The sequence below is a fragment of the Camelina sativa genome, chromosome 14 (genome assembly GCF_030686135.1).
Source record: "Camelina sativa cultivar CO46 ecotype springtype chromosome 14, ASM3068613v1".
NCBI classification, from domain to species: Eukaryota; Viridiplantae; Streptophyta; class Magnoliopsida; order Brassicales; family Brassicaceae; genus Camelina; species Camelina sativa.
Genome location: NC_141893.1, coordinates 21,164,847 through 21,192,072, shown reverse-complemented (window position 1 = coordinate 21,192,072; position 27,226 = coordinate 21,164,847). Strand labels below are relative to the sequence as shown.

The following is a 27,226-nucleotide window of genomic DNA, read 5'->3' as shown; positions in this document are numbered from 1 at the left end:
TTTAAATTTAAATGTAGTCTTTACTATTAAAATGATGACTTAAAATTTGAGATAAAATAGAATTATAAATTTTGAAAATGCACAAAAAAAGACATGAACGTGACACTCTAAAATACAAGATGAGGCACATCACACAACTACAAAATGAGCTAGGAGACTATATTTGGCAATGCTCAGTCAGAAAATAATTTAAGTACAATATCATCCTAGATCCGCCCCTGTCAGTCCCGTTATGAAGAGCTCGTAAGACTAATGTAAAGAAATAAAAAACACTGGATTGTTTTCAAATACAAACTACTACATTTTATGTGTTAAAAGCATGGTTAAGACTTACTTACGTATGTGAAACTTGGTGTTACGCTGGATAGTTTATTACATATTTCTGTTACACCACATAATCAGAAAAGATTTTTCAGAGGCCAAAGTACTTACGAGGCCTAGGAGAAATCAACTTCCCTCTTGGATTTTTACTGCAAGGGGGAGAGCATGATAAAGGAAAAACACCAGTTGATTAGCCAGACTATGTTTTAAACAGAATGCATATAGTTTCCTCTTACCTTTTCAGCTCATCTATTGTAAGTTGATCAATTGAGGTAAAATTCGAAATGACATCCTAGCTCTCCCATATACTGTGGAAAAATATTTAAAATTTGGTTTATCATAAAGCATAATTAGAAACCATAGCCTGAGAACGGTAAAAATAAATAGTATGCATGCATCTCATACCATTATGTTTGGGGAAGGAAAACTATAAGTGAAACAAATTGTATATCAGATATCTATTATGCATTATGTGAGATATCCAGTCCAGCCAAAAAATTATGAATTATCAATCTAAAGTCAAAAATAGCAACTCACAAAATCACCAATTCAAACTCTGAACATGATTAACGATTCTACTTCGAAGACCAGACTACATGCAGCAAAGAAGTGATGTATTTAGGTTTTGCTGGATCAACAATTACTCCTTACAACGACAAACAAGCAACGAAGAGCTGTCCAAATATTTACAGAAGACAAACACTAACTAAGATTTGATGGCCAGACATAACGACTGATCACATTAACAAGAGGGACTCTACATTACATATAGTCTTGTTCTTTATGGTTTCGAAACTAGATTGGATTGTGAGACAATGATAGATTCTAACATCCAATCACAATGCATACTTGAATGCATTGCCTATAAAATCAAGGACTTGCAATTAGCCAGGACCCTAATGGATCGGATTAAGACATGGTTGATCAAAACCAAAATTATAACATTCTCAAATTAATCATCAATTCAGCGCAGATTTGAGATTGTTAGAGATGAAACCTGGCAGAGATTGTAAGTGAAGCGATGATAGGACGTCCATCTGCTTAGAGGAACTGACAACAGCGGAAGAAGGTGTGGTGGAGTTCGATGCCGCCATTTCAATCGAAGCTTTCGCAAGAACATCTCTACGACTCTTAGATCAACTTTTATATGAAAATATCATTGTACCAAAGTTAATTACTGAAATCTAGATGTGAGTAAAGAAAAATGGAAAGAATTTGTTTTTTTTATTAAGTTGGGTATATTAATGGAAAGAATACGAAACCTAAGTTAACATATTATTGTCACCAAAAAAAAAAAAAAAAAAGACAAAACCCTAATTTATATTGCGGAGCTTCTGTGTTCTTTCGAACAGTTTGAACAATGATGAGAGCCGAAAAAAAAGGAGTTAGAAGAAGAACGAAGGGGAAGAGTATGCGCGATCTTCCACCGCATTTGGTAGGGGAGAAGATACTCACGAGGGTTCCGATAACATCTCTGGGAGCAGTCCGGTCCACTTGCAAATTATGGAACGCTTTAACCAAAGATTGGATTTTGGGTAAAGCGTCAGCGGCAAGGCAGAATTATTTAGGGTTCATGACGATGGATTCAAAGGTTTGTTCAATTAGATCCCATCTCTGCCGCAGCAATGACAAGGAAGAGGAAGACTTGGTTGGTATATCTATAAAGCAGATAGATTGGCTTAAACATGTGGAGATGTCTAAAGTGTATCACTGCAACGGGTTATTGTTATGCGTCACCAAGGACCACTCGAGGCTCGTGGTTTGGAACCCTTATTTGTTGCAACAATGGTGGATCAGCCCCAGAACAGATTTCCACAGGCTAGACAGCTATGCTCTCGGATACGACATGAACCGTAACCACAAAATCTTGCGGTTTTTGGATTGTTTCGAGAAAGGCGTTTGCATGTACGAAATTTACGACTTTAGTTCATGGAGGGTTCTCGAGGTCACTCCCGACTGGGAGATAGATCCTTTTCAAGGCGGTGTTTCTGTGAAGGGAAATACCTACTTTTATGCTCATGAGTCAACACTAGCACCAGGCTTCTCTGGTGGATACATGGAAAATGGAGATTTTGTGGTAGATGACTATGAGGTTGAAGATTTCTTGCTCTGTTTTGATTTTACAAGAGAGATATTTGGTCCCCGTCTGCCTCTTCCGTTTCACTCTTGGAGTTTAGAGGACACTGTGACCCTCTCATGTGTTAGAGAAGAGCAGCTCGCTGTGCTATATCAGGAGGATGAGGATTCTGGTATTCCATGTAACATAGTTCATATTTGGGTTACAACTAGCATTGAGCCCAACTCTGTGTCCTGGAGCAAGTTTTTGACTGTGGAAATGAGACCATTTGCCCGCACTGGTGTTCGCTTTGACCATTATACGGGTGGGACCTTCTTCATTGACGAGGAACAGAAAGTCGCTGTGGTGTTCGACATAGACGGATACCTACCCAGGGGTCCCAAGACAGTTCGTTACCATACTGCTTTTATCATTGGAGAAGATGGATACTTTAAATCTGTGAGTCTTGGAGTAGCTCCCAAAAACCCTTATGAACCTCCTTGTTCCGGGTATGTCCCAGAGCTTTATCTTCCCCCACTTGTGTGTTCTTCTTCTTATCTTCCAAGTTTAGTGCATCTCAACCAACAGCACAAAAGGAAAGAAAGAGATGCTTAGTCTTTGTTTCTTGCATATCTTAAGACTGCCTCATCTACAGATGAGTTAATCTCAGTTTCGTTTCTACTTAATTATCAGCTAATAAGTAAAACTTTTCGGTTTTTTTCATGTATCTTTCTACCCCTTTTAATTGCTCGATCTTGCCACTTGTTCTTATCATGGTTGAAGATTCTTTCTTTTCGTACATGAGATGGTTAAGTGCCTTGTTTCTTCCTTAGCTTGTCCTCCTTCAAATCGTTAAGTACCTTATTTGTTTCTTCCTTAGCTTGTTCTAGTCACTTTGTTCACTTGCAAGATATACCAAACAAATTGAGAATTGCACCATGTCGCATCCTCAAAAATATGAATTACTTTATAGGCTTATAGCCGCCCTTATCTCAAAAATATGAATTACAATATCATACCTCCTTATCTCGCCATACAATCCCAAACTCCAGGGTCCTGATCTGTGATGGTGATCAATTACTTTATAGTCGCCCACAAATGGACGATTTTTCAAAATTGTATAGTTTCAAATGCCTTGGTAGGTTAGGACATGTAACAGATGTACTTTGTATTCGTTTATGCATTTGGAACTAACCATTTTTTTGGGAGCTGGTTACACTACATTGCTTTCTTTGAAAAACACTAGGGATCATGATCTGGCGCGTAGCGCCGTTTTTAGAAGAAGTAATTTTTATTATTATATGTAAATTGAGACTAATTTCTATTAATAAGTGTCTTAAAACAATCACATTAATATTTTGACATATTTCTGAAATAAAGTATTTTGGCAAAAAAATGTGTGTTTATAATAAATATTTGGAGAGGATAAATTTTTAGTAGTAAAAGTATTACATGTACATATTTGAGTAGCTTAAGTATTAGCGTTGTATATAACGTAAAAGCTTTCAATATGATATAATCACCTTTTATGTTGATGATAATTTGGATATGTGATGATAAAAGAGTAGATGAGTTGGATTTGTATAATTAAATGAACAACATACTTTTACACATGTCTATTAAGCGTATACTTTTTTGCAGTGGGATTGTTTTAGAGCACTTGCACAAAACAGAGCATGCGAGCATAACATCAGGGCACAGAAGGAACGAATGAGAGGTATTAACCCTGAGCAGTTTAATTTGGAGACATCTCGTACTGCGAATTGAATTCCAACACATTTAACTGCTGAGGGAAAGTAATTATAGAAGGGGAACCATAAGTAGAGGTACTGAGGTAGGAGATTTCTTTGTTCCGCATCGTTTGAGTTGATGGAGAGCAACTTCCCAGGCCTTCCAATTTGCACTGTAGGAGAAGATGTCTATGATGATGTGACTTCCATGTTTTGATTTAGAAGACTGCAGCCTAGCATTTAGTTTTCTCCAAAGTTCGTAGACCAAAACTTGTAGGAAGAGTTTACAAATGAAGTTGGGCTTCCAGTTAGTCAGTGGTGCTATACACCATTCAAGTATATCTTGTCAATATGTTGATGGTGACAAGAAACCATAAATTGTGATTAGTTTTTCCTAAAAGAAACCATATATTTAACGAAGAAACAAAAGTCCGCGAAATCATAAAATTCTAGCTAGCGTTATATTTCTTCTCTTTAAGCCAACACTGGTAAGGCTCACTTGCATCTATAGACCTGCAATCAACATATCAAAACACCATCTGATGCAAAAAAAAAAAAAAAAAAAAAAAAAAAAGGATTTTATCAAAATTCCAAACTGCAACTATTTCGAATCAGGCTTACCAGTTACCATGGCTGAAACAAAACTTTCAATAAACATCTTACAATTGACTTTGTGGAATGTCCTCTACGACACTTTGTCTGTATTTTCCTTTGGAATCTATATATCAATATATGTGCTAACCCCAAAGCCTGTAGGTTGTTGATTTCTAAAGCCGCTCATCACTACAACAACTGAAAGAATCACGTTAAAATATTGTGATGAAAGATAAGTATAGTCTTCCAACCAAGAAAAATTTCATGAGTAATTCTGTTTTGCCAAAGAACCGAAAGTGAATATGATAAACCTAACATTGTGGTGAATGATCATAATATGGGAAGCATGTTAAGTTATTATACACATCAACTCTTACCTTTACTAATTACTATGCTTTGAAAATCTGACAATCGATACCTTTCTCTGCTTATATATGTGGCAAGTGCATAAAACCCAACGATTCACAGAAGGCAAAACGTTAACATACTAATTATGATCCAAATTCTGGCTACACAATATATTGCCTGCAACATCAAACCCAATTTGAAAATCAGGCGATTATGATTTCTAATTTTCCAAAGGTTTAAGAAAAAAAAACAGAGACAATATATGAACAGACAAAACTGACAAAAGACCCAAGTAAAAGATGAAACTGAAAGATGGAAGGAGTGGAAATACCCATGTTTAAGTATGACTATGGTGTTAAGAAAACATCTTGAGTTTAACGTAAAGTGAGAAAACACTGCCAGACAACCGTAGATTATAAGGTTCCCAGATCTGCGATGTACAAACTCTTGCTCTCTGGCCTCTCTCTCTCTTCTCTCTGCACAGAAGAATACTGATGTCAGGCTGGAGGGACGCCATTGATTTCGGATCGAAAGGAAAAAAGGTTGGAAGTGATGAAAAGTCACAATAGTAAATAAAGGCTGGAGGGTTTTGAGAAGTCATAACGCTTCGATTCTCTCACGTTTTGACTTTTGAGTAGTAAGATGGGGATATACACGTGGAATTTGATTTGAGAATTAGCTTTCCTTATGCTTGCTTACGTGGCATCTTCACAGAGTTTTTTAAAATAGCTGATGTGGATAGGCTGAGGAGCCTCAGTGGACTCCTTTTATTAGTCAGTAATAGTAATGTTTCGGTTTTGCAAAACACCCTCTACTTGCTAACCAATCAAATAACCATGTCGTTTAAGTAAATTAATTATATTATTTAAACGAAACAATTAAAATTTAATTTAATTATGAATACCACTTGCTATATGTCTCACGTTAAAAGGAAAAAATACATACATAATTGTAGAGACTAGCGCTGGCCACGACTCGATCAACACGAAAATTACTTCTATTCAACACGTAAATAACGAGTACCCGATAAAAAATAATTGATTTTTTAGTAACTCGACCTTTTATCCTTATCTGAAAAATGATTACTCGGTAAAAATATCCATGACTACAATATAATTTCATATTCCAAAAATAAAGAATTTGTAATTATATACAATACATAGTTTCAAAAATTATAAAAACTAAAATAAAAGCTTATAATTTCATGTCGCAAAACCATTCTTACGTAAGATGTGTAATTTTCTATCTATTTACATTCTCTTTACTTACATGAACATGGACCATATCACATTTTCTTATTAGCATAATACAAAAGAACAATATCATAAGCAAATATACAAATAACAATCACAATCATTCCAATAAATAATAAATCTAAGTTAAACTTTAACGGGTAAATTAATAATTTTGAGATCATGACATTTTATTAATTTCTAGTGATATTATTAATTTATAGAAGTTTTATTGTATAAACTTAAGAGATTTAAGGCAGAAACACACAAAATCATTAAAGACCATATGGACCTCTTTGATATTGTGTTATCATTGCTTGCGATGCTTCTTGATAATAATTCAAAGTTCTTTTTATTTAATTCTGTCTTTCAATCTGAAATTGCACTACATTTGCGCAATTTGAATACGATGACAAAGCAATTTCAGAATTAAAACAGTATAACTAAAAAACTTTGAGTTATCATCAACAAATATTCTACTTACAATGTCTCGACGCGAAAGTGGATGCGAAAGTTTTGTGCCTCGATGATCATGGGATAGTCTCTATCCATTCATTTTGGTCTATAACAATAGCCAAGTCAATCATGTAGAGCCCTTCTTATTCATCAGGAATAGGGTACCGAGTTGCTATGTCCTAGCTACTACAATGTTCTAGCTTTAGATCTGCGCTACAATATCACTACAAATCTGCTACAGTCTTGCTATAGTATCTTGTAAGACTTAGAAATTTAAGTAATTTGTAATTATATAATTATATATATTTACTAATAACCTTTAACCGAGATGATTTTTATTATCTTACAATACTGTTGGCTTGAATCATTAAACAAAATTGGTGTTTTAATCCTCCTCGGCCTCCCTTGGAATATTCTCTCTATCAAACTCAAGTATTACACGTCCGCATATTTAGCCTAATTAACTTGTGTATTTGCAAATGATTTGTTATTATATTATGTGTAAATTTGATTCTTTTGAATCAGTTGTTGTAAATGTTATCAACATATTATTACAGTAGGAGATATCCCGTCCTTAAAGCACGATCAACATTTTAAAAAAAAATTATAATATAATAATAAAAATTATTGTTATATTTCTTTTAAAAAATTATTTTGTTTGAGATAATATTCATTTTTAATTGTTTTATAAATCTATATGTCTTGTTTAATACGAATTATTTTAGAATATTATAGTATTTTATTTTTTGATGTATATTACAGTTTTATATTGTTTGTTTGTTGTATTTGCATTAATATTTTGTGAAATATGAAGTAGTAATTTTAATATTATAATTGTGAGCAAATAAAATTTATTAATTTATCAACTATAGAAAGTTAGTTTTTACCAACCCACCAATGTGAAAATTAAAACAAACATTTTTTCCATAAATTGAGTAATATATCTTTTTACATTCAAAAAAAAAAGACGAATATATTTTCGTTTTTAAAAATTCAAATCACAACATATGCAGAAAAATTCTGAATATTTATTAATCATAAGTATTATGTGAAAATTCTAAACAATTTGTAAATAAAATAAAAGAAAGATGATAGGAAAATCATAATTTGAAATCTTAATAAAACCTAGTTATTAAAAATAATTTTATTGTCTACTTGGATATAAAATCTTAGTTTTTTGAAATTCTGTTTGGTTTATATTTTTTAAAAAAATATATAGTAATTTTCGTCCATAATTTTATTAGAGAGAGATAATAATTTTTTAAAAATAATAATTATCTGTATTTTTGAAAAATCTTAGCTGTTAATTTTTATTTTTGTTCTTTTTCAAGTACAAGTTAATTTTGATTTGAATAGATTTTTTTTACTTTTCTAATTTTTTTTTTATTTTTGATCTCTCAGGGTTTTTTTATTTTTATACATTTAGTTAATTAATTAACCTTAATAAAAAATTTCTAATGGTAATTGAATGTAATGTTTTACACATTTTAAGGTTATTTTCATATTTGTATTTCTCAATTAATATAGTAGGATTTTTTTGTTCATATTAATACTGCTTTATGCCTTTATCTGGATTTCACAAATGATAGTATAGTTGTTTTCTTTTGTAGATTCTATCTCCAAATAAAATCCCTAAACGTATGTTAATTTTGTCATTACAGAAACGGCTAGTCACGTAAACAAAAGAAAGAGATGTTTTAGATCACACTACAAATCAAATTATCAGTTTCGTATCTACTAATCAACTGATGATAACTAACAAATTGCTCCTGTCACATGTTCTTCTTTTTATTCAATCGAGCATTGCACCATCGACATGAACCACATGGTTTAAGACCTTTTAAGTACCTTATTTGTTTCCTGATCCCGGTTTAGATGCTTACTCATACTTATTAATCCCGGTTTAAAACTCATACTTTACTTAAATAGTTAAATCAATAATCCGGTTAGGTGGAGCGTACTGTACTGAACTTAAATGTTAAATCAACAATAATACGGTTAGATTAGAAGTTAAAAACTAATCAATGAGACTCTCCGTCACCGTCCGAGCCAATAAGCCGTCGTTTCTCAACCCTTGGACTCCTCCACCGCGTCTTCGTCGTCGCCCGCAGTCTCTTCGAATCCGATAAACCTCTCTCGCGCACGCTTTTATGTATATACGACTTTTTTTACATATATATTGAAGCATGACGAGAGCCGGAAAAACGAAAGTTGGAAGAAGCATGAAGGGGACGAGGATCTGCGATCTTCCACCGAAATTGGTAGGGGAGAAGATACTCACGAGGGTTGCGATAACATCTCTGGGAGCTGTGAGATCCACTTGCAAATTATGGAACGCTTTAACGGTTTAACCAAAGATTGGGTTTTGGGTGAAGCTTCAGCGCCAAGGCAGCAGTTTTTGGGGTTTATGACGATGGATTCAAAGGTGCAGTAGTGCCAAGCATGGATGGATGAACCCTCCTATGCGGTTTGATAATGAAGCATGTCGACATAAGATCCTCCCTGTTAGCACGAGGTGGAAATGGAGGACTCCCCGTGGCTCACATAATCACAGATAAGGCAAATAGTTTTTATACATTTTCTAGGTTTTCTTGACATCTAAAGAGAAAACACATTTCTAATAGAAAGGGTTTATTCTCTTTCAAATGCAGGCGGGGCCATACACTGCACACTGGCTTAGCACGTCATCTCACCATCAACTGAGACCGCTCGTTACCACACAGCTTTCTCCGGTGGAGAAGACGGATACTTCAAACCTGTGAGTCTTGGAGTAGCTATATTGGATCTTTTCCCATCTTCCTCTGTATTCTTAGCATCTTTTTAACAAATGCATCGATGAAAGTAAAAACACATTTGATCCTTGTTTCCAGTGTAAGGTTTAGTTTATATGCTGCTTTTTTTTTTTTTTTTTTTTTTTTGTACTAAGGCGTGGATTTATTTGATATATTTTGATGAAAATTATATATACTCATTCTGTTTCAAAATATAAGAAATGACCATTTTAAAAAAAGTTTAACCAATCATAAATAAAACTGTATAATAAAAAATATTAAACTAATCTAAAAGTAGCATAAAAACTTGAAAACATCTTATATTATGAAACAAAAAATATTTTCTAAAACATCTTATATTATGAAACAAAGGGAGTATGTGACTGATGACAATGATGAAATATTATCTTATAAAAAAATTTAAATTAGTATTAAGTAAAAATTTAAGTTTTAGATACATAATTTTTTAAAATATAAAAATCAGTTGTGTTATAAAATAAAATCTGATAAAAAAATCATAAATTTAACTTGACGTCCAGGCGAGGCAAATCAAACTGATGACCTCACATATCCTAAACTATTTTTTTGACCACCAGAAAAAACGAAACAATTTTATAATCATGAATTTAACTTGTTTTCATATTTAATTGATCGTTACCACATGTGTTTTCGTGTTTTTTATTCAATGTTTTCTTATTCTTCATATTCTTTCTTGTCATTTTCATTGTCAAATTTTGTGTTAATTGTCATCGTAACTTTTACCGTTTGGTTCTTCGTTATACTCTTTTTCTTCTTCTTCCACGTCAATTTATTCACATTCTTCCACTGAAAACCCTTTTTTAGACTACCACACAACTTGTTAACCCATCAAACTCCAAAAAAAAATCATTTCTTTTCTCATAAAAATTTGTGAAATTCATGATTACCAACATAGTCAACACATGCACCCAATTATTGACAATTTTATCCATATACTTATTTGGTTTTAGATCCACGCGTTTAGAAACTTCTCAAACCAAAATCTTTACTTGGTTTATAATATTTTAAAAACATAATAAAATATACTAATAATTATTCATTTAATATGAATCATATGATATATAGAAATATGAGTACACTATAAGAACATATTAATTATAAATAAATAATATCAATTATATTATATCATCAAATAATATCAACCGTATCATATTATCAAATAACCATAACCGTATATAACAGTAACCGCTTGAACCGTAACCGTTTAACCGTTTTTTAAACGGTTCTGGTTAAGGTTACAAAAATTTCTAACCATAACCGATGGTTAATAAACCTTAACTATGACAACCATAATCCTGGTCATGCTTGTGTATAGCTAATAAAACATGTGTATTTCTCATCCATCTTTCTTCTTTAGACCTCAAAATTTGACTCAAACATCAAATTAAGGTCTTGCGATGTCAATCCTTCTTTCTTAAACCCAAAAATGAAAAATTAATGAAAGAATATCAACTTATCTATAAAATCATACACAAAAATATGTTTTACAACTCATAAAAAATAAAAAGCACAAATGTAGATAAATAAGATAATTTATGTTTTACATCAATATTTCTAATATTTTAAACTTTTAAAAGGTTTCGAAATATAAAATTTGAACCTTTTAGAAATTTTCAATATTTATAATATTTTAAACTTTTAAAATTTAAAACTTATAATATTTAAAAACTTTTTAAAAGCTAAGAACTTTTAAAAGTTTCAATATTTATAATATTTAAACTTTTAAATTTTTTAAATATTATAATATTTTTTTGAAACTGTCTAAAGTTTTAATTTGATCAAATAAACGACCAGATCAAACCAAATAAAACTTTTAAACTTGGACGCCTGATAAATGAAGCTTTCTTGCTTATTCGTTGTTGGAAGCATATTAATCTTATTTATACTAGTTCTGAACCATTGTCTAAAAAATTTATAGCCGATGTGAAATATTGTGCTTAGTTCTTTGATTTCCATAAATTTAAAATTTTATTTTTAAAAAAAATTCTGTAAATTTAAAAAATGTTAATGAATGACATGTCAAATCATGATAGATTGTTTAAAATAATTCTTAATATAGATATTCTGGAAATTGTGTAAAATGTTAATAATTGATATGTCAAATTTCTATTGGTTGTTTAAAATCCAATTTGGACGGCCTTAGGAGCTTATAACTCCTACTTTTTATTAGTATAGATTTAATATTTTAAAATTTCTATGGAGGTTAAGTAATTGTAATATTTTAAAACATTCTAGTTTAAGTATTTTTAATATTTGAAACCTTTTAAAAGTTTCAATATTTATAATATTTAAATTATTAAAATTTCTAAATTATAATTTTTTAAAAACCTTTTAAAAGCTAAGAAATTTTTAAAATTTAAAACTTATAATATTTTGAAACCTTTTAAAAGCTAAGACTTTTAGAAGTTTCAATATTTATAATATTTTAAACTTTTAAAAGGTTTTAAAATAAAATATTTGAACCTTTTGAAAAGTTTCAATATTTATAATATTTTAAACTATTAAAATTTAAAAATTATAATATTTAAAAACTTTTTAAAAGCTAAGAACTTTTAAAAGTTTCAATATTTATAATATTTAAACTTTTAAATTTTTTAAATATTATAATATTTTTTGAAACTTTTAAAGCTTTCAATTTGATCAAATAAAAAACCAGATTAAAACGAATAAAACTTGTAAACTTGGACGTCTGATAAATCAAGTTTTCCTGCTCATTCGTTGTTGTAATCATATTAATATTAATCTTATTTATACTGGTTCTGAACCATTGTCTAAAAATTTTCTACCCGATGTGGGATATTGTACATAGTTCTTTTATTTGCATAAATTTAAAAAAATTATTTTACTTAAAAATTCTGGAAATTTAAAAAATGTTAATGAATGACATGTCAAATCCTAAATAGGTCGTTTAAAATAATGTTTAATATAGAAAATTCTTCAAGTTGTAAAAAATGTTAATGAATGATATGTTAAATTTCTATTGGTTGTTTAAAATCCTATGTGGACGTCTTAAGGAGCTTATAGTTTCTACTTTTTATTAGTATAAATTCCACTATATCAGGATAATTTACGGGTATATAAAGCAGAGAAAAATCTATTAAAACGGTTTTTTTTTTGTAAAATTTTAATAATAAATAGTAATATAGAGATTTGTTATGATTTGACATGCTATTTTTTTATATGAAAAATTACTTGTAATCCATTAAGATACGTAAATGAAAATGCAGATTGTAAAATAAAAATTTATTACTTAAAGGCTTAAACTTCGTTATATTTAACCTATTTGTCATTTTATTAAAAAAAAACAAAAGCTAAAAGGGGACGAGGATCTGCGATCTTCCACTGGATTTGTCTTGCTATAAAGCACTCCAAACAAATCTCAATATACAGACCACAGCTGCATAAATAACTACCTATATACCAACTTCACAGTATAATTTATACAACACTTGTCAAGTCTAAACATCAAACCAATACACCAAATATTAAATCATAACACACAAAATTGTCCTGTAACACCAAAAAAAAATCCTGAATCTAATTAGTCATTCCCCTAAGACTATGTCTCCATCAACAAGAAACTATCTCGGCAGAATTGGATACTGAAACGAAATTCTAATGAAACTCACATTGTCCTCGAGGACAATCTTCAATCTCGAATCAGCCTCGCGGCAATCTCTCTCAAGGCGAGAAGCCTTCTCCTCAAGCTCACGCACAGCACAGCATTCTCCTTATCCACAAGCTTCTGCCTCAATTCCACCAACTCAGAGTCTAGATTAGAGACCCTTGAAGCTATCGCCATTGACGTGATCTTTCTAGCGAGATCCAGCTGCTCAAAAAGGATCCATCGGAATCACCGACAGAACCTCTTCGAGGAGCTCGAAATCTAGCTGGTCTTCTCCCATTTCTCCGCTCCCCTTCGAAGCCGGAGATAAGGATAGAGATTGAACCCTACTAAATTTTGGAGATGACAACCCCGAGAAGATTAGGGTTTTCCAGCTCTGAAATTGTCCGATTGCCTCTAGTTGGTGCCGTCGAGTATGTCTGATTGTCTGTGACTGTGTGCGTATAGATAGAGATACACGCGTCCATGCGATTACATACACAAAAATCACACACATCTCGGTGCGAAGAAAGGAAAAAAACATCACGATGTTATCTTCTTGCCCTGATTACTTTTGTCTTTCTCAGATTCTTCAGCAAGTGAATCAAGTCGGCGAGCCGGGAACGGCGTCGTTTTTGTGGTTTACTGAGAAAGAGAAAGAGAGAGAGAGCTCCGGGTCCACATATATCAAAGAAAGAGAGAGAGCAAAAGAAAAAAACAGATTGTACAAAAGACGAAAACCCTAATTTTCTATTGTGCGGCGGCGTGAGACGAAAGGCTGGAAGAAGCATGACGAGAGCCGGCAAGAAAAAAGCTGGAAGAAGAATGACGAGGACGAGGATCTGCGATCTTCCACTGGATTTGGTAGGGGGAAAAATACTCACGAGGGTTCCGATAACATCTCTTGGAGCTGTGAGAACCACTTGCAAATTATGGAACACTTTAACCAAAGATTGGGTTTTGGGTGAAGCTTCAGCGCCAAGGCAACAGTTTTTAGGGTTTATGACGATGGATTCAAAGGTTTGTTCAGTTAAATTCCATAGCAGAAAGGAAAAAGAAGAAGAAGGAGAAGACTTGGCTATAAAGCAGGTAGATTTGCTTAATCAAGTCAAGATATCTAAAGTGCATCACTGCGACGGCTTACTGTTATGCGTCGCTGAGGACAAGTCGAGGCTGGTGATTTGGAACCCTTATTTGGGGCAAACAAGGCCAATCAGACTCGGCGACGATTTTCACTGGCAAGACAGTTATGCTTTAGGATACGACATGAACCGTAACCACAAAATCGTGAGGTTTCAGGATTATTACGAACATCCAAACAAAGTTTCCAGGTACGAAATCTACCAGTTGAGCTCTAATTCATGGAGGGATCTCAAGGTCCATCGACCCGATTTGGATATAGAGTTTAACCATAGCGCGTCTGTGAAGGGAAATACCTACTTTTTTGCTCAAGAGAATCGGAAGTATGTTGAACCTAATGAAGATGGAGAGATAACGGATCTTGAAGATTTCTTGATCTGTTTTGATTTCACAACAGAGACATTTGGTCCGCCTCTGCCTCTTCCGTTTCACTCTGGTATCGACGAGACTGTCACTTTCTCTAGTGTTAGAGACGAGCAGCTCGTGGTGCTCTATCATAATGAGGGTGTTTATTATGGTGATAAGATTAGCACAGTTGAGTTTTGGGTTACTACTAAGATCGAGCCCAACTCTGTGTCCTGGAGCATGTTTTTGCAAGTGAATATGAGACCGGTCTCTCTCACTGGTGAACTGTTTAACCATGAGATGGGTGGGGGCACCTTCTTCATTGACGAGGAACAGAAAGTCGCTGTGGTGTTTGACATAGACGGATACCTACCAACCCTACCCACCCTACCCGAGAGAGTTCGTTACCACACAGCTTTTATCAGTGGACAAGACGGATACTTCAAACCTGTGAGTCTTGGAGTCGCTCCCAATCGCGGGGAACCTTGTCAGTCCTCATCAGGGCCTTGTTTTGCGAGTCTATATTGTCCCCCGGTTGTGTGCTCTTCTTCTTACCTTCCCAGTTTGGTGCAACTCAACTAACTGCGCAAAAGGAAAGATAGATGTGTTTAGTTTCCTGTTTCTTTCATATCTCAAGACTGCTACTTCTCAGTTTCGTTTCTATTTTATCAGCTAATAAGTAAAACGATTTCAGCTTTCTTGTTCTTGTCATGGACCATGGTTGAAGTTTCTTGGTTAAGTAACCCTTTTTTTTTGTTTTCTTGCATTGTCGTCTGGTAGTAGTTAATTTATCGTTCTACCCACTTTCTTCTCACTTGCAATATTACTTTATGTACCACAACTGTGAATTATATTGCACCATCCCCAAGCAAAGCATGACATGGTTTTTTAAGTATATATTGTCAGACCAATTTTGGGGTTAAACAATGTCTGTTTCTGCGTTTACTTACAAAGGGAATCCAGTTAGTATGTTATGTTTCCAACACCAGTGTATCAATACTATCGAGCCTTTTCAGGTCCGTCCTGAAGTGAAATTAGGTACTACTATACACATTCCAGGTAGGTTGCTGCTGAGCTAGGAACCAAATAAAAACTGAACGGCCCGTGGCCATTTTTTTCACTATGCATGCATGCGTGAATCACCATAGTTTTCTCTTTTAAATTTCACAAATTAAGTAAAAAGTGGAGGAACAAATCTAATATTTATGATAGAAACAATGGGAGGATGCATGACCAAGCTTGTAGGAACATTTTCCATTGGCAAACATTTATTACAGGGGAGGCACTAATTCGAACAGCTGCTGATTTCCTCGTTCAGGCTAAGTCTATGTCAGCTTCTCAGATTCCTTTTTCTCTACGAGTTTGATGAAATTGCGGACAATTGTCTTGCCTTCGGTTGTTATAATACTCTCCGGATGAAATTGAACTCCCTGTGGACAATTTTTAAAAGACTTCAAGAGTTCTGCTTTGAAATGGACGAGGCAAGAAGAGATACATGAAAACACTTTGAGTGGGTTTTACCTGTATATGCTTGTACTTCCTGTGACGGGCAGCCATAACCAGACCATCTTCTGTCCATGCAGTAACCTCGAGTTCATCACTGGGAAATGTATCTTTTTCGATCACGAGGCTGTGATATCTACCTACAAGGAAAGGGCTGAAAGCAACAGACCAACAAGATTTGTTTTACTACACATTTAACAGACTTATGATTAAACTTTATAGCACAACACAGAAAAAATCTGATTCATTACTTGGATAATCCAGAGAACAAGCCTTCTTCTCCTTTCTCATCATAGTGAACCATTGAGCTTTTCCCATGCATAACACCAAACGGTGACCGCACAATCTTTCCTGATAAAAGTTCAAACAAAAATGTTGTGGATACATAACATAAAATGAATAAAACCATGTTAGAACACTGATATAAGATGTCTTGTTTATATGCAACTAACCTCCAAATGCTTCTCCTATACACTGCAAACCCATACAGACTCCAAATAAAGGAACACGAGGTCCGAGTTCCAAAACAGTTTGCAAGGAAATCCCAGAGTCTTGAGGGGCACCTACCAAATTCAAGAAAGGTGTTAACTTCTTTCTCCAGCATTTCAGAAAGATAGTCAGAAAAGAAATTTCAGAGGCCAAAAAACTTACCAGGCCCAGGAGAAATCAATATCCCTCTTGGATTTTTACTGCAGAGTGAGGGAGAGCCATAATAAAGGAATCAACACCAATTGGACTAGCCAGATTACGTTTTAAACAGAACACATATATAGTTTCCCTCTTTACCTTTTCAACTCCTCTACTGTAAGTTCATCATTGCGGTAAACTTCAAAATGGCATCCTAGCTCTCCCATATACTACAATCAAACGATACAATTCAAAATTTTGTTTGTACTAAAGCAGAAGAAACCACATCAAGAGAACTAGAACTAAGACATGAAAACCAAATTGTATATTTTGGATCTAAAGTCAACATTAGCAACGAATAACCAAATCTAAAGTCAACATTAGCAACTCACACAGTCACCAATTCAAACTTTGAACAGGATTAAAAGATTCTACTTTAAAGACCAAGACTTTAGGCAGCAAAGAAAGTGATCACATAACAAGAGAGTATCTACATTACATCATAGTCTATTCTATTAGCATGTCGAAACTAGATTGTATTGTGAAATAACAAGATTCTAACAATCAAATCAAAATGCATACTTGAATACATTCCTATAAGAATCAAGGGCCCCTAATCGATTGGTTGACCAAAAACCAAAAATTATAAAATTGAGACTTGAGATAGTTGGAAATGCAACCTGGCAGAGATTGTAAGTGAAGCTGTCGTAATTATCAATAACAATGATAGGACCCTTCTGCTTAGAGGAATTGACAACAGCGGGAGGTGTGGTGGAGTTCGATGAAGCCATTTCAATCGAAGCTTTCGCAAAGACATCTCTACGACTCTTCCCCAAAACCGAAACTCCTAAAACAGAGGAAACAAAACAGATTTTTTTACAAAAATCGAAACTTTTTTTGATTCGAATAAGGAACGCAACTATCCCGAAACAGAGAGAAAGACTTACTCGTCGGGTTCGGAAGAGGGTTGAAGAGAGAAGGGTTTAATCGGCGAGTGGTGGAACCGGACTTGGGTTGAAGAAGACAAGACTTGTACAATGTAGAAGCCGCCATTGTCTGAAAAACAAAAGATTTTGGATTCCAAAAGAGAGAAAAGAGTCTTTACGTTTTATAAATTGCTCCGAGGGAGAGAGAGATTGGGGGAGTTTGACAGGTGAAACGGTGCGTTTTTGTTGGAACATGAACCACGTGCCTAATCAGTAGGTGAGTTTAATTAGTTTTGATTTCTTATCAGAGAATCTGTTTTTGGTTTGGTCAAAGTCAATATCTATATTTATCCAAATTGGCGTTTGGAATCAGTCTACTTTTAAAAAGGTACTATCATCACTAATTAGGATGGCTCGCCGAACCTAAATATTAGATTAGAACAAATTGTAAGCATTATTATTAATGTAATTCTTTTCTAAAATATAGGAAGTTCTTTCTTAATTTTAGATTTGTTTACCATTCTTACTTACGTATTTTGTTTGCTGATGGCTTGGTTTCGTTTGTCATGTTGGTTTGAATTGTAAAAAAAAAAAGACATCAATATTGAATTTCTTTTTATCTTGACGATGGCCAAACATATTAATGAATCGAAAAAGAATTGCATTTAATTTACACCATCGTTTGGTTTAGCTAATTAAATCAGGTGTGATACATCCCATGATGAGGATGGCCTCGTGCTGGCGTGCATAAACTCTCCACATTCTGCATGGACTTCAGCGTATTCTCATAAGAGTCTTATTTATAAGTAGAATATATGTGCTTCAATTGATTTCTCATGTGATTTACAAATGAATTTACAATGGAAAATTAAAGAATTTCATATCCTCTAGTGTTATCTAGTTGTAATACTTTGACTCACCACCACTAGTTAGAAACTGAATTGAACTGCAAGAAAGTAATACAAATATTATCCAGAATTATCGGTTTTAAAGTTTTTTTTTGTCTCAATTTTATAGTTAATACCGTATAAATTAATAAACACTATAAAATAATCAAAATTTACGATTCCAAGTTGAACAAATATAAAAGTTAGCTAAATTCGATAAAAAAAAATCTCTACGTAAAAGTATGATCCCATTAATATTATAAATTAATATTTTTTAATTTAATATTACGGTTCAGAGTCGAACAAATATAAAAATTAACTAAATTTGATCAAATAATATATTTTTTTAAATATCTATGTAAAATTATGATCCCATTAGTATTATAAATTAATAATCATATAAAGATATATATATATATATATATATATAAGTTGATATGATGTATACTAGATTTGACCAACTGACCATCCTACCTCCTCTACGTTCTTGACAATATATTAATGTATGTTTTAAAAAATTGATTTTTTTCTAGCTAAAAACTTAATTTAAGTTTTCAATTTCTATATACGCATTGTTTCCAATTTGATAGTTTTATAAGCTATTAAAATACGAAAATTGAGATTATTATTCATAAATTTGAAATTATATATGTCATATGTACAAGTGAATTTATCTATAGTGTTTTTAATTTATTGTCAATAATTTTTTCCAAATAACAATTTTTTTTTTTATTTTTTTTTGGACAAACAAGGACTTTCATTCAAACTAAAACCTCAAAAGAGGTGAAATTGTCTAAATATCAAATTATAATTCCAAAATTATCGATTTTATAACATCTAAAAATATAATCTTATTTTGTGAACTTGTCTCAATTCATATTTTTCAAGAATTTTAACAATAAAAAATACATCATAATAGAAAATAAATTAATATTACTATAAATTAATATTATTAATTATACTAAAATGTCAGGGTTCCAACATTATTTATTTATGGAGGTTTTACTGTAATTATTAGATTGGTAAGTACTGTATGAACCTCAAAATATTTTGGTATGTGTTTGTTTGGTCCCATGTTTAATTGATAAATAAAGAATTGCATTTAATTGACACCATGGTTTGGTATATGCTTTAGATCCGCATTAGAAAGTTCAATTTTTTTCATGTCCTCTTCTGATTTGTTTTTGTTTAATTTCATGAATCTTACATGAGTTTTTCTTTGTATATATTGCAAGTTCACTGAAGAAAACAGTGATTTGTGAAAATTTTATAAAATAATTGTAAACGTTATTCAAAATGTAAATATGATTCAAGTATTAACATGTTTATAACTCCTAATATATAGGAATTTATTTCTTAATTGTAGATTCCATTTACCATTCTTGGTATATTATTCTTTAATTTGGGTTTACGTATCTTGTTTGTTGATGGCTTGGTTTTGTATTTTACGTTGGTTTGAATTGAAATAAATACATCAATCTTAAAGTTTTTTCTTGAAGATAATATATATATATATATATATATTTATAGATATTTCTGTCAACATTGAACCCCAACATGTCGCTTCTCTACATTTGTAATTAACAAGACTCAGATCCGCGATGTGATGGAGCATGTTTTTAGTGGACTTATCATTTGACATTAGACTAGTCATTTCACATAAACAAATATATTTATTTACAGATTTTTTTTTGTTGCTAACAATATAAATATTTTATTAAAAATCAAAATAATTTAAGTTTACAATCGATGATTAATCTACGCTAATGGTTACATGGCAAAAAAGATAACATATTTTATAATTTGATAAATACCGTACGAAGCTCCAAATATTTTGGTATTTGTTTGTTCGGTTCAATGTTTAATGGATAAAAAAAGAATTTCATTTAATTTGCGCCATGGTTTGGTATAGCTAAATCAGCTGTGATATAGATCTCATGATGAGGATGGCCTCGTGCATAAATTCTCCACATTCTGCATGGACTTCAACGTGTTCTTTCATATTTTACTTGAATTTGTGGAGTCACTCATAACAATCGTATTTAGATGTAAAATTATGTGCTTCAATTGATTTTTCATGTGATTTACAAATGAGTTTACAATGGGAAATAAAAGTCAGTGTCTAACATTTTTGATGTATCCCACTTGTGCAATATATTGCCAGAGACATCATAAAAAGCGATACCCATTTCCGCTCTAGTGATCATAACTGACATAAAACCTTGTCCATCGTAGAAGAATTTCATATCCTCTGGTGTTGTCCAATTATAATAGCCTCTCCATGCCTTTGACCCACCACCACTAGTTAGAAACTGAATTGGACTGCAAGAAAGTAATACAAATATTATCCACAGTTATCGGCTTTATCCAACCAAACACGCAACTTTAGTTTCTATTATATAACGATTCATTGGTGTTACCTCTGAGATGTCCTAATATGTTGCAAGCAATGATCATGCCCGTTCATATAGAGATCAACTTTATTCGCCTGAAACAATCCAAGAATCTTTACATGTTACATTTATGTCTTTTCCGAACGAAGTTATAACTTTTAGTATTTTAAACATAAATTATTTGTTAATTGCAAAAATATTTTGTGGATTAAATAAAAATGTCAAAGTTTTAGAAATATTTTTTAATTAGAAATTAAAACTATAAGTTCACTTTTTTTTTATTTTCTTTTAATTACGTTTCAAACAGTGAAGACATAACTCTAATTATAAGAGTGAGAAGAAAATGAACCTCAAGGATGGGTAAGAGGAGAGATTCAAGCTCTTTTGTATTCCCATGAATAGAAGCACTCTTGATGGCATGATGACCCACCACGATTTTCCAGTTTGCTCTTGATTCTCTTAGACCCATTTCTAACTCCTACGTACATTATAATTAGTAATTGTGAGCGCAATCCATCACAATAATTCCTACAAACTAATAATCAAGACATATGATGTATTCTCACGTACTGTTAAAGTGGTCTGGATATAGGATTCTCGCGGTGATACTTCGCTCCAGTCGTAAGTTTGGCCTTGTGGATCGAGGAAATAAGCATCTACAAAAGGAGTTGTGTCGACAAAGAAGAGCTCTATGATCTCTGTCCGAATTTAGAGACAATAAGTGAGAAACTCATGATTTTGTAACAAAAATACGTAAGAATATATTCTACGTATTTATATATGTAACGGATAGTACCAGCGTCTACTATGAAGGATCTCATGCAAGTCCAACGGCTATCTATTGATTTGAGGACAGGACTCAACTGTGCTTCGACATCTCCTCTATAGTCGTGATTCCCCAACACTGAGTACCATGGCTTTTGCAAGCTAGGAGAAGTATATATATTGGTGAAGGAAAGTTGAAAGGCCGGATCGTCGATGCTTTTCATCCCACTATCGTAGATGTTATCACCCGTCGATACCACAAAATCGATATCCATCTTCTCCCCGATTCTTCCCATCTACGTTTCCATCATAACAATGTTACTAAATATAACAAATCTGGTGGATATATGTATATATTAGTATGTAATTTGTACCTGGCGGGCAACTTGAGATTGGTTGTAGAGTCCACGCCTACCCCAATCTCCTATAACCAGAAAACTGATTGAGCCATCGGGGTTTGGTGCGTGTTCGACCGTTGTGAGTTCGGCCTCAAGTTTTGGAACAATAGATAATAATAAGAAACAGAGAAGCAGAGTCATTACTGTGCCGCCGATATCAAACTTAGATCCCATTCTGTTCTTTTGCACACCGAGCTTTATGTGATAAAAAGCAACATATATTTTTATAAGTCGACTGTGCATGTGAGTGCTAGTGGGTTTCTCGCTTGTAAGTCACATTTGGATAATATAGCGTCCACATGGTGGACCGAACAAGATTATTATATGGCTGTGTCTCTTTCTTTTTTTCTGTTAAAGGGTTTAACTTATCTATATTGCTTTCCTACAACTTTAAACCAAAAATATTCGGAAAATCTTGAACATTTTATAATTCGTTTATGGTCAGTGGTCACGCAATAATACACACAGGCTAAAAATTTGAACCCAATAGCCTTGTCATGTAAAAAAATCTGATCAATTTGACCATACAATAATCTTGTTTATTTATAATTTATTTGAATTCACCGTAAAAGAAAATACTTTATTGTTTTTCTTTTTCAACATTTGATTACACTGCATGTTATATCAATTCACGTGAATCAATATATACAAGACAAAAAACTTTGAATTATAAGGAAGCTTGTGAAGTGTGGTTGATTCTTAAATGCTAAGAATGCGTTTAATATGTGAGTGATGAGTATGCTGTAGATATATGTCTCGGAAAGAAAATTGAGAAATAGAAGAAGATAAATTATCCCCATACGCAATCATGGTTTACCTGTCATGTCTCTTAAAACAGCTTCGCAGATATGCCAACTAAGCATATGTGGTCTAGCCGAATCAAACTCTCTACCAAAAGCAAAACAACAAAATAATTGCATCACCATATTATTTATATATCTTTAGGGATTGCCTGATCTGTTATATCCAATCATATTGTTCAATTAACTTTTTCAAATATAATAGTATGGCCATAGGAAAAATAAATCATTACACAAAGCATATAAAATTTAACATCCAAATTTTTTTTGTATATAAATGAACGTAAACAACATTATTTGTTTTCACTATCTTATTCGTCTGACTAGCCTGTAAATACACTGGAAAGAAAAGAGAGTATAAGAATAAATGTAATATGCAATACTAAAATTTTGATATCACGAATTTTAAAAGCTTAAACTACCACAATGCGTGATAATACAACGTACTATTTTGAGGTCGAATCTACGAAAATAAGATTGATGCGCACAAAAGATTAGGGAAATGGATTAAACGAAAACAAAGAATTTTAGGATTTTCTGAATGTAAAAAAATATCTAATGAAAATCGACTAACGTCCGCCGTAAACTAAATACTAATCACGAAAACCATTTTCATATTTATCATAGATCAAATAATGTTATAAAGAACTATGTTGTGTGGTCTAATTAAACATCCGAGAAGTCTAATTAAATTAGATCTAAAATGGGCTACGAGCTAGTTATAAAAAACCTGCCTAGTGCTTACAAATTATGGAATCAATTAAATGACACGTTGACACGAATGACTAAACCTCCGGCCAAAAGGATCTCTCTTTTATTGTTTCGTGTGCCATAAAGATTATGGTGATGAATAGTAGAAATGGATCCAGTGACTTTCGGAATCATAGTTGACCTTATCATTCTCTTCTTCTGCTTAGTTTGCTTCATCACCATGAAGCCACTTGCATGCGCGGCTCTTCATCTAGATAAGGTTTTTATTTTCTTACTGAATCTTTTTTTTCATCTGGCACACACATTCATTTATTGATGATCCAAATTTCCCAAAAAAAAATATATTTGAATCTGATGATGGTGTTTGTCTATTCCCTTTTAGGACGAGGTGGAAATGGAGGACTCCCCGTGGCTCACATAGTCGCATATAAGGCAAATAGTTTTTGAAAATTTTCTAGTTTTCTTGACATTCTAAAGAGATCAGTTTTCTAATATAAAGGCTTTATTCTCTTTCAAATGCAGGCGGGTCATACACTGCACACTGACTTAGCACGTCATCTCACCATTGACTGAAGAGTATGTGCTCGTTGTGAACCATATTCTGCATAAGTTTTGCTCCTTTCTATTTAATTGTTTGTTAATCCTTGCGCAACCTTAGTTTGTTTTCAGTTGTTTTCAAAATTAAAAATGCAAAGTTGGCAGTTTTATGACTTTATCGGTTTTTGATTATGTTGTGTTTGACTCTAACGTCCGTCTCTAAATATTTTGGGGATTGGTTTGGGTTTTATTAACCCTACTAGAATATGGCCCGTAATAAAGCATGGATTGAAATATATATATATATTTTTTTAATTTTGTAATTTTTATTCAACAAATCATATATATGATTATTTTATTTGTTTTTATTTTTTTTGGAAGGAACATTATGCCATGAAAGTAACATTTATTTTGTAAAATTTATTTTAGTAGATCTAGATTTTTACCTGCGGCATACCGCGAGTTAAGTTATATGATAAAAAAATATTAATTTTTGTTTGTTAATTTATTTGATTTGTTTAGTATTTAAAATTATATATTGTATTTTAATTGTTAATTCTATGATTTAACCCATAATATACCGCATATTAATTTTAGGACTAAATATGTAACATATGTCTGTCAAAATCATCTTGACCGAGAAAGCTACCAAACAACATTATTTCAAACTTTAACTTAATATGAGAAATCATATTTCTTGAAATTTTAACCTGTGCTCTAGCAAGAAATCATATTTCTTGAATTTTCAACATGTGCTCTAGCAAGAAATCATATTTCGAGGAATTCTTTCATATTATATTGACATATTATTGAAGTGTGCTATAACAAATCAAATTGAAGTGTTTATAATTTATAACTTTTTGATCTTTCATATATTTATGATATTCTTAAAAATATTAAATTAAACTATTTTAAAATATGTCAAATTAAATTATTTTAAAAGTTTATTATAGTATATAAAATTATACAATTCACTAAAAGAAATAGATGAAAATGAATTTAAATATTCAAATTTTGACCCGTTACTCAGTCAAAATTCTAGTTGAATAGATATTTTTTAAAAGAATAATATTACTAAAGTTTGAATATTTTATAGATTGAACAACTTTTTTTTGGTATGAATATGGTCTATTTCGGTGAATGAAGATGTCAATGATTTATACTAAAAAGTTGAAAGGGTGTTAGGTAAGATCTTATTTTGTTTGCTAAATAGGAAATCACGCTTAAGTATGATTAATTTTTGAGATTTTATTAAATTTATTTTCTTTAATTACCAAACAATATATATGACCTAATAGTATATTGTTGTTTTTCTCCTTGTTTTCCTCACAAATCATCTGTTTTGGCTTTTTTGCAAATCAAATGACGGTCTTCCTGAAGAGAACCCAGCCTATTGGAACTTCTTCATCCACGATGATGTTACCTTTGTTGCCAAATCTGTGGAGCCCCTTACCAATTCTCACTTTGAAAACTAAGATTCTATTTTTACATGTTGACTCGACACTAGTTTTCCGGCAGGTTTTTCTGTCCTCCATGTGATTATTGTCAACTCTGTAAATTCAAATTTATGAATAAAATATCAATTATATTTTAATAGTTTTTCGAGCTATAAAAATGAAAATAATGCATATTTAGAAATTAAAAGACTTCAAAAAAAAAATTAGCTATTTTTATAACATATTATAAAATATAGTTTGATCTACAATATAAGCTTTAGGAGAAAATTTAACATATTAAACGATCCATTCTTATAAAAGCATACATATATATATATGTAAATTTATATAATTATTAATTTATAATATTATTGGGACCATATTTCACATGAAATTTAAAAATTATAATCTTATTAATTTATCGAATTTTGTATTTTTTACACTTCCCCATTTTGGAATCAGCAAAATTTATTAATTTATAGAGATTTTACTGTAGACCCCTTTGATATTGTGTTATTATTGCTATGCGACGCTTCTTTGATGATAATTCAAAGTTATTTTTAGTTAATTCTGTTTTTCAATCTCAATTGCATTACATTCGCGCAATTTGAATGTGATGAGAAAGCAATTTCAGAATTAAAACAGAATAATTAAAAAACATTAAATTATCATTCTCTCATATCATGAATTAGATTTATCGCCTTAAAATCTTATTTTACCATATCATGAATTAGATTTTCCGCCTTAAAATCTCTAAAGTTAATACTAAGCTTTCTAATCAAATCAAGTCGTCTCTATCTCTCTAATCAAATTGACTCTATCTCTCTATTCAAATCAAAATCTCTAATTAAATCATAACTGGAGACATTTCAATTAATTTACAAATACAAGAAACAAACGACCAATATCTGTAATGCTCCAACGAACTATTTTATACTAAAAACATATATTTTACAATTAATGAAAAATTGTTGAAAATTAAAATATCACTAAATACAATGAAAATAGTCCAGATTACTAAATCCTAGTATATTTTTATATACACATGGGAATTTTTACCTATGCATATGGAGAGAAAATAATTAATCACAGTGGTATTGGAACCCACAAATTACGCTACAACCTTTTGAAAACAAAAGTTAAGAAAGTATATACCAAAAGTAAATAAAAAATATGCAATTTTGAAATAATGATAGGGAAAATGTCATTAAAATCCTTAAATTATTATTTTGGTTGATTTAAATCATGAATTTTTCATTTGTTGAAAAAAATCTTCACTCTTTTCTTGACTTCTATTTAAATCATGAAGTCTTGTTGACTTTCCGTTTGAAGCACAACGTTAACTGGCCAGACAGAGATATTAAACGAGGTTAATTAGACGTTAACGTGATCCGCTAATTATATTCCTAAATCGAACCCGATTATCAATTCCTCCCAAAATCTCCAAATCACAAACCCTAATTTGCGATTCCTCCTTTCTTCTTTGATTGGATCTTTTTCTTCGAATTCAACTGATGACTCCGGTTCCACAAACACACTTCAATGGCACTCCACGGTCAAAATAACATTATGAATTTTAGGATTTTCTGAATGTAAAAAAATATCTA

General features: G+C 32.0%; 2 protein-coding genes, 2 long non-coding RNA genes and 2 pseudogenes across 6 annotated transcripts; 3 read left to right on the top strand and 3 right to left on the bottom strand.

Moving 5' to 3' along the window:
* The first annotated feature begins 1,701 nt into the window (after positions 1-1,701).
* LOC147928475 (F-box/kelch-repeat protein At1g24800 pseudogene) lies at positions 1,702-3,102 on the top strand (annotated as a pseudogene).
* A 768-nt stretch (positions 3,103-3,870) lies between these two features.
* On the bottom strand, positions 3,871-5,617 carry LOC147928474 (uncharacterized). 2 transcript variants are annotated; one of them, XR_015580955.1, is made up of 3 exons: positions 5,381-5,617; positions 4,729-5,226; positions 3,871-4,620 (listed from the first exon to the last, which is right to left on the bottom strand). It is a non-coding gene; the product is annotated as an uncharacterized LOC147928474 (long non-coding RNA). The 2 variants fall into 2 exon arrangements; XR_015580954.1 differs by having other exon boundaries at positions 3,871-5,226.
* A 7,324-nt stretch (positions 5,618-12,941) lies between these two features.
* On the top strand, positions 12,942-15,396 carry LOC104741296 (F-box/kelch-repeat protein At1g24800 pseudogene; annotated as a pseudogene). Its single transcript, XR_015580457.1, has one exon. The product of XR_015580457.1 is annotated as an F-box/kelch-repeat protein At1g24800 pseudogene (transcript).
* Positions 15,397-15,784: 388 nt separating this feature from the next.
* LOC147928473 (anthranilate synthase beta subunit 1, chloroplastic) lies at positions 15,785-17,971 on the bottom strand. The gene is made up of 8 exons (XM_087485446.1): positions 17,714-17,971; positions 17,447-17,613; positions 16,926-16,996; positions 16,791-16,828; positions 16,592-16,702; positions 16,391-16,490; positions 16,158-16,293; positions 15,785-16,066 (listed from the first exon to the last, which is right to left on the bottom strand). The coding sequence occupies exons 1-8, from the start codon at positions 17,817-17,819 to the stop codon at positions 15,962-15,964; spliced, it is 834 nt and encodes a 277-aa protein (XP_087341572.1). The 5' UTR covers positions 17,820-17,971; the 3' UTR covers positions 15,785-15,961.
* Positions 17,972-20,620: 2,649 nt separating this feature from the next.
* Positions 20,621-22,426, bottom strand: LOC104756987 (purple acid phosphatase 4). The gene is made up of 6 exons (XM_010479676.3): positions 22,112-22,426; positions 21,769-22,033; positions 21,543-21,670; positions 21,322-21,450; positions 21,000-21,067; positions 20,621-20,901 (listed from the first exon to the last, which is right to left on the bottom strand). The coding sequence occupies exons 1-6, from the start codon at positions 22,376-22,378 to the stop codon at positions 20,676-20,678; spliced, it is 1,083 nt and encodes a 360-aa protein (XP_010477978.2). The 5' UTR covers positions 22,379-22,426; the 3' UTR covers positions 20,621-20,675.
* A 1,337-nt stretch (positions 22,427-23,763) lies between these two features.
* Positions 23,764-25,779, top strand: LOC147928472 (uncharacterized). The gene is made up of 4 exons (XR_015580979.1): positions 23,764-23,905; positions 24,029-24,078; positions 24,169-24,222; positions 25,564-25,779. It is a non-coding gene; the product is annotated as an uncharacterized LOC147928472 (long non-coding RNA).
* Positions 25,780-27,226: the final 1,447 nt, after the last annotated feature.

Excerpts from the sequence above, each read along its gene's own strand:
- LOC147928473 (XM_087485446.1), bottom strand. The coding sequence starts at position 17,819 with ATGGCGGCTTCTACATTGTACAAGTCTTGTCTTCTTCAACCCAAGTCC. Across the intron at positions 16,997-17,446 it reads TCACTTACAATCTCTGCCAG|TATATGGGAGAGCTAGGATG; the intron begins GTTGCATTTCCA and ends GTTTGATTGTAG. Across the intron at positions 16,491-16,591 it reads TATAGGAGAAGCATTTGGAG|GAAAGATTGTGCGGTCACCG; the intron begins GTTAGTTGCATA and ends AACTTTTATCAG.
- LOC104756987 (XM_010479676.3), bottom strand. The coding sequence starts at position 22,378 with ATGCACAGTCGACTTATAAAAATATATGTTGCTTTTTATCACATAAAG. Across the intron at positions 21,451-21,542 it reads ATATCCAGACCACTTTAACA|GAGTTAGAAATGGGTCTAAG; the intron begins GTACGTGAGAAT and ends TAATGTACGTAG. Across the intron at positions 20,902-20,999 it reads CATATTAGGACATCTCAGAG|TCCAATTCAGTTTCTAACTA; the intron begins GTAACACCAATG and ends ACTTTCTTGCAG.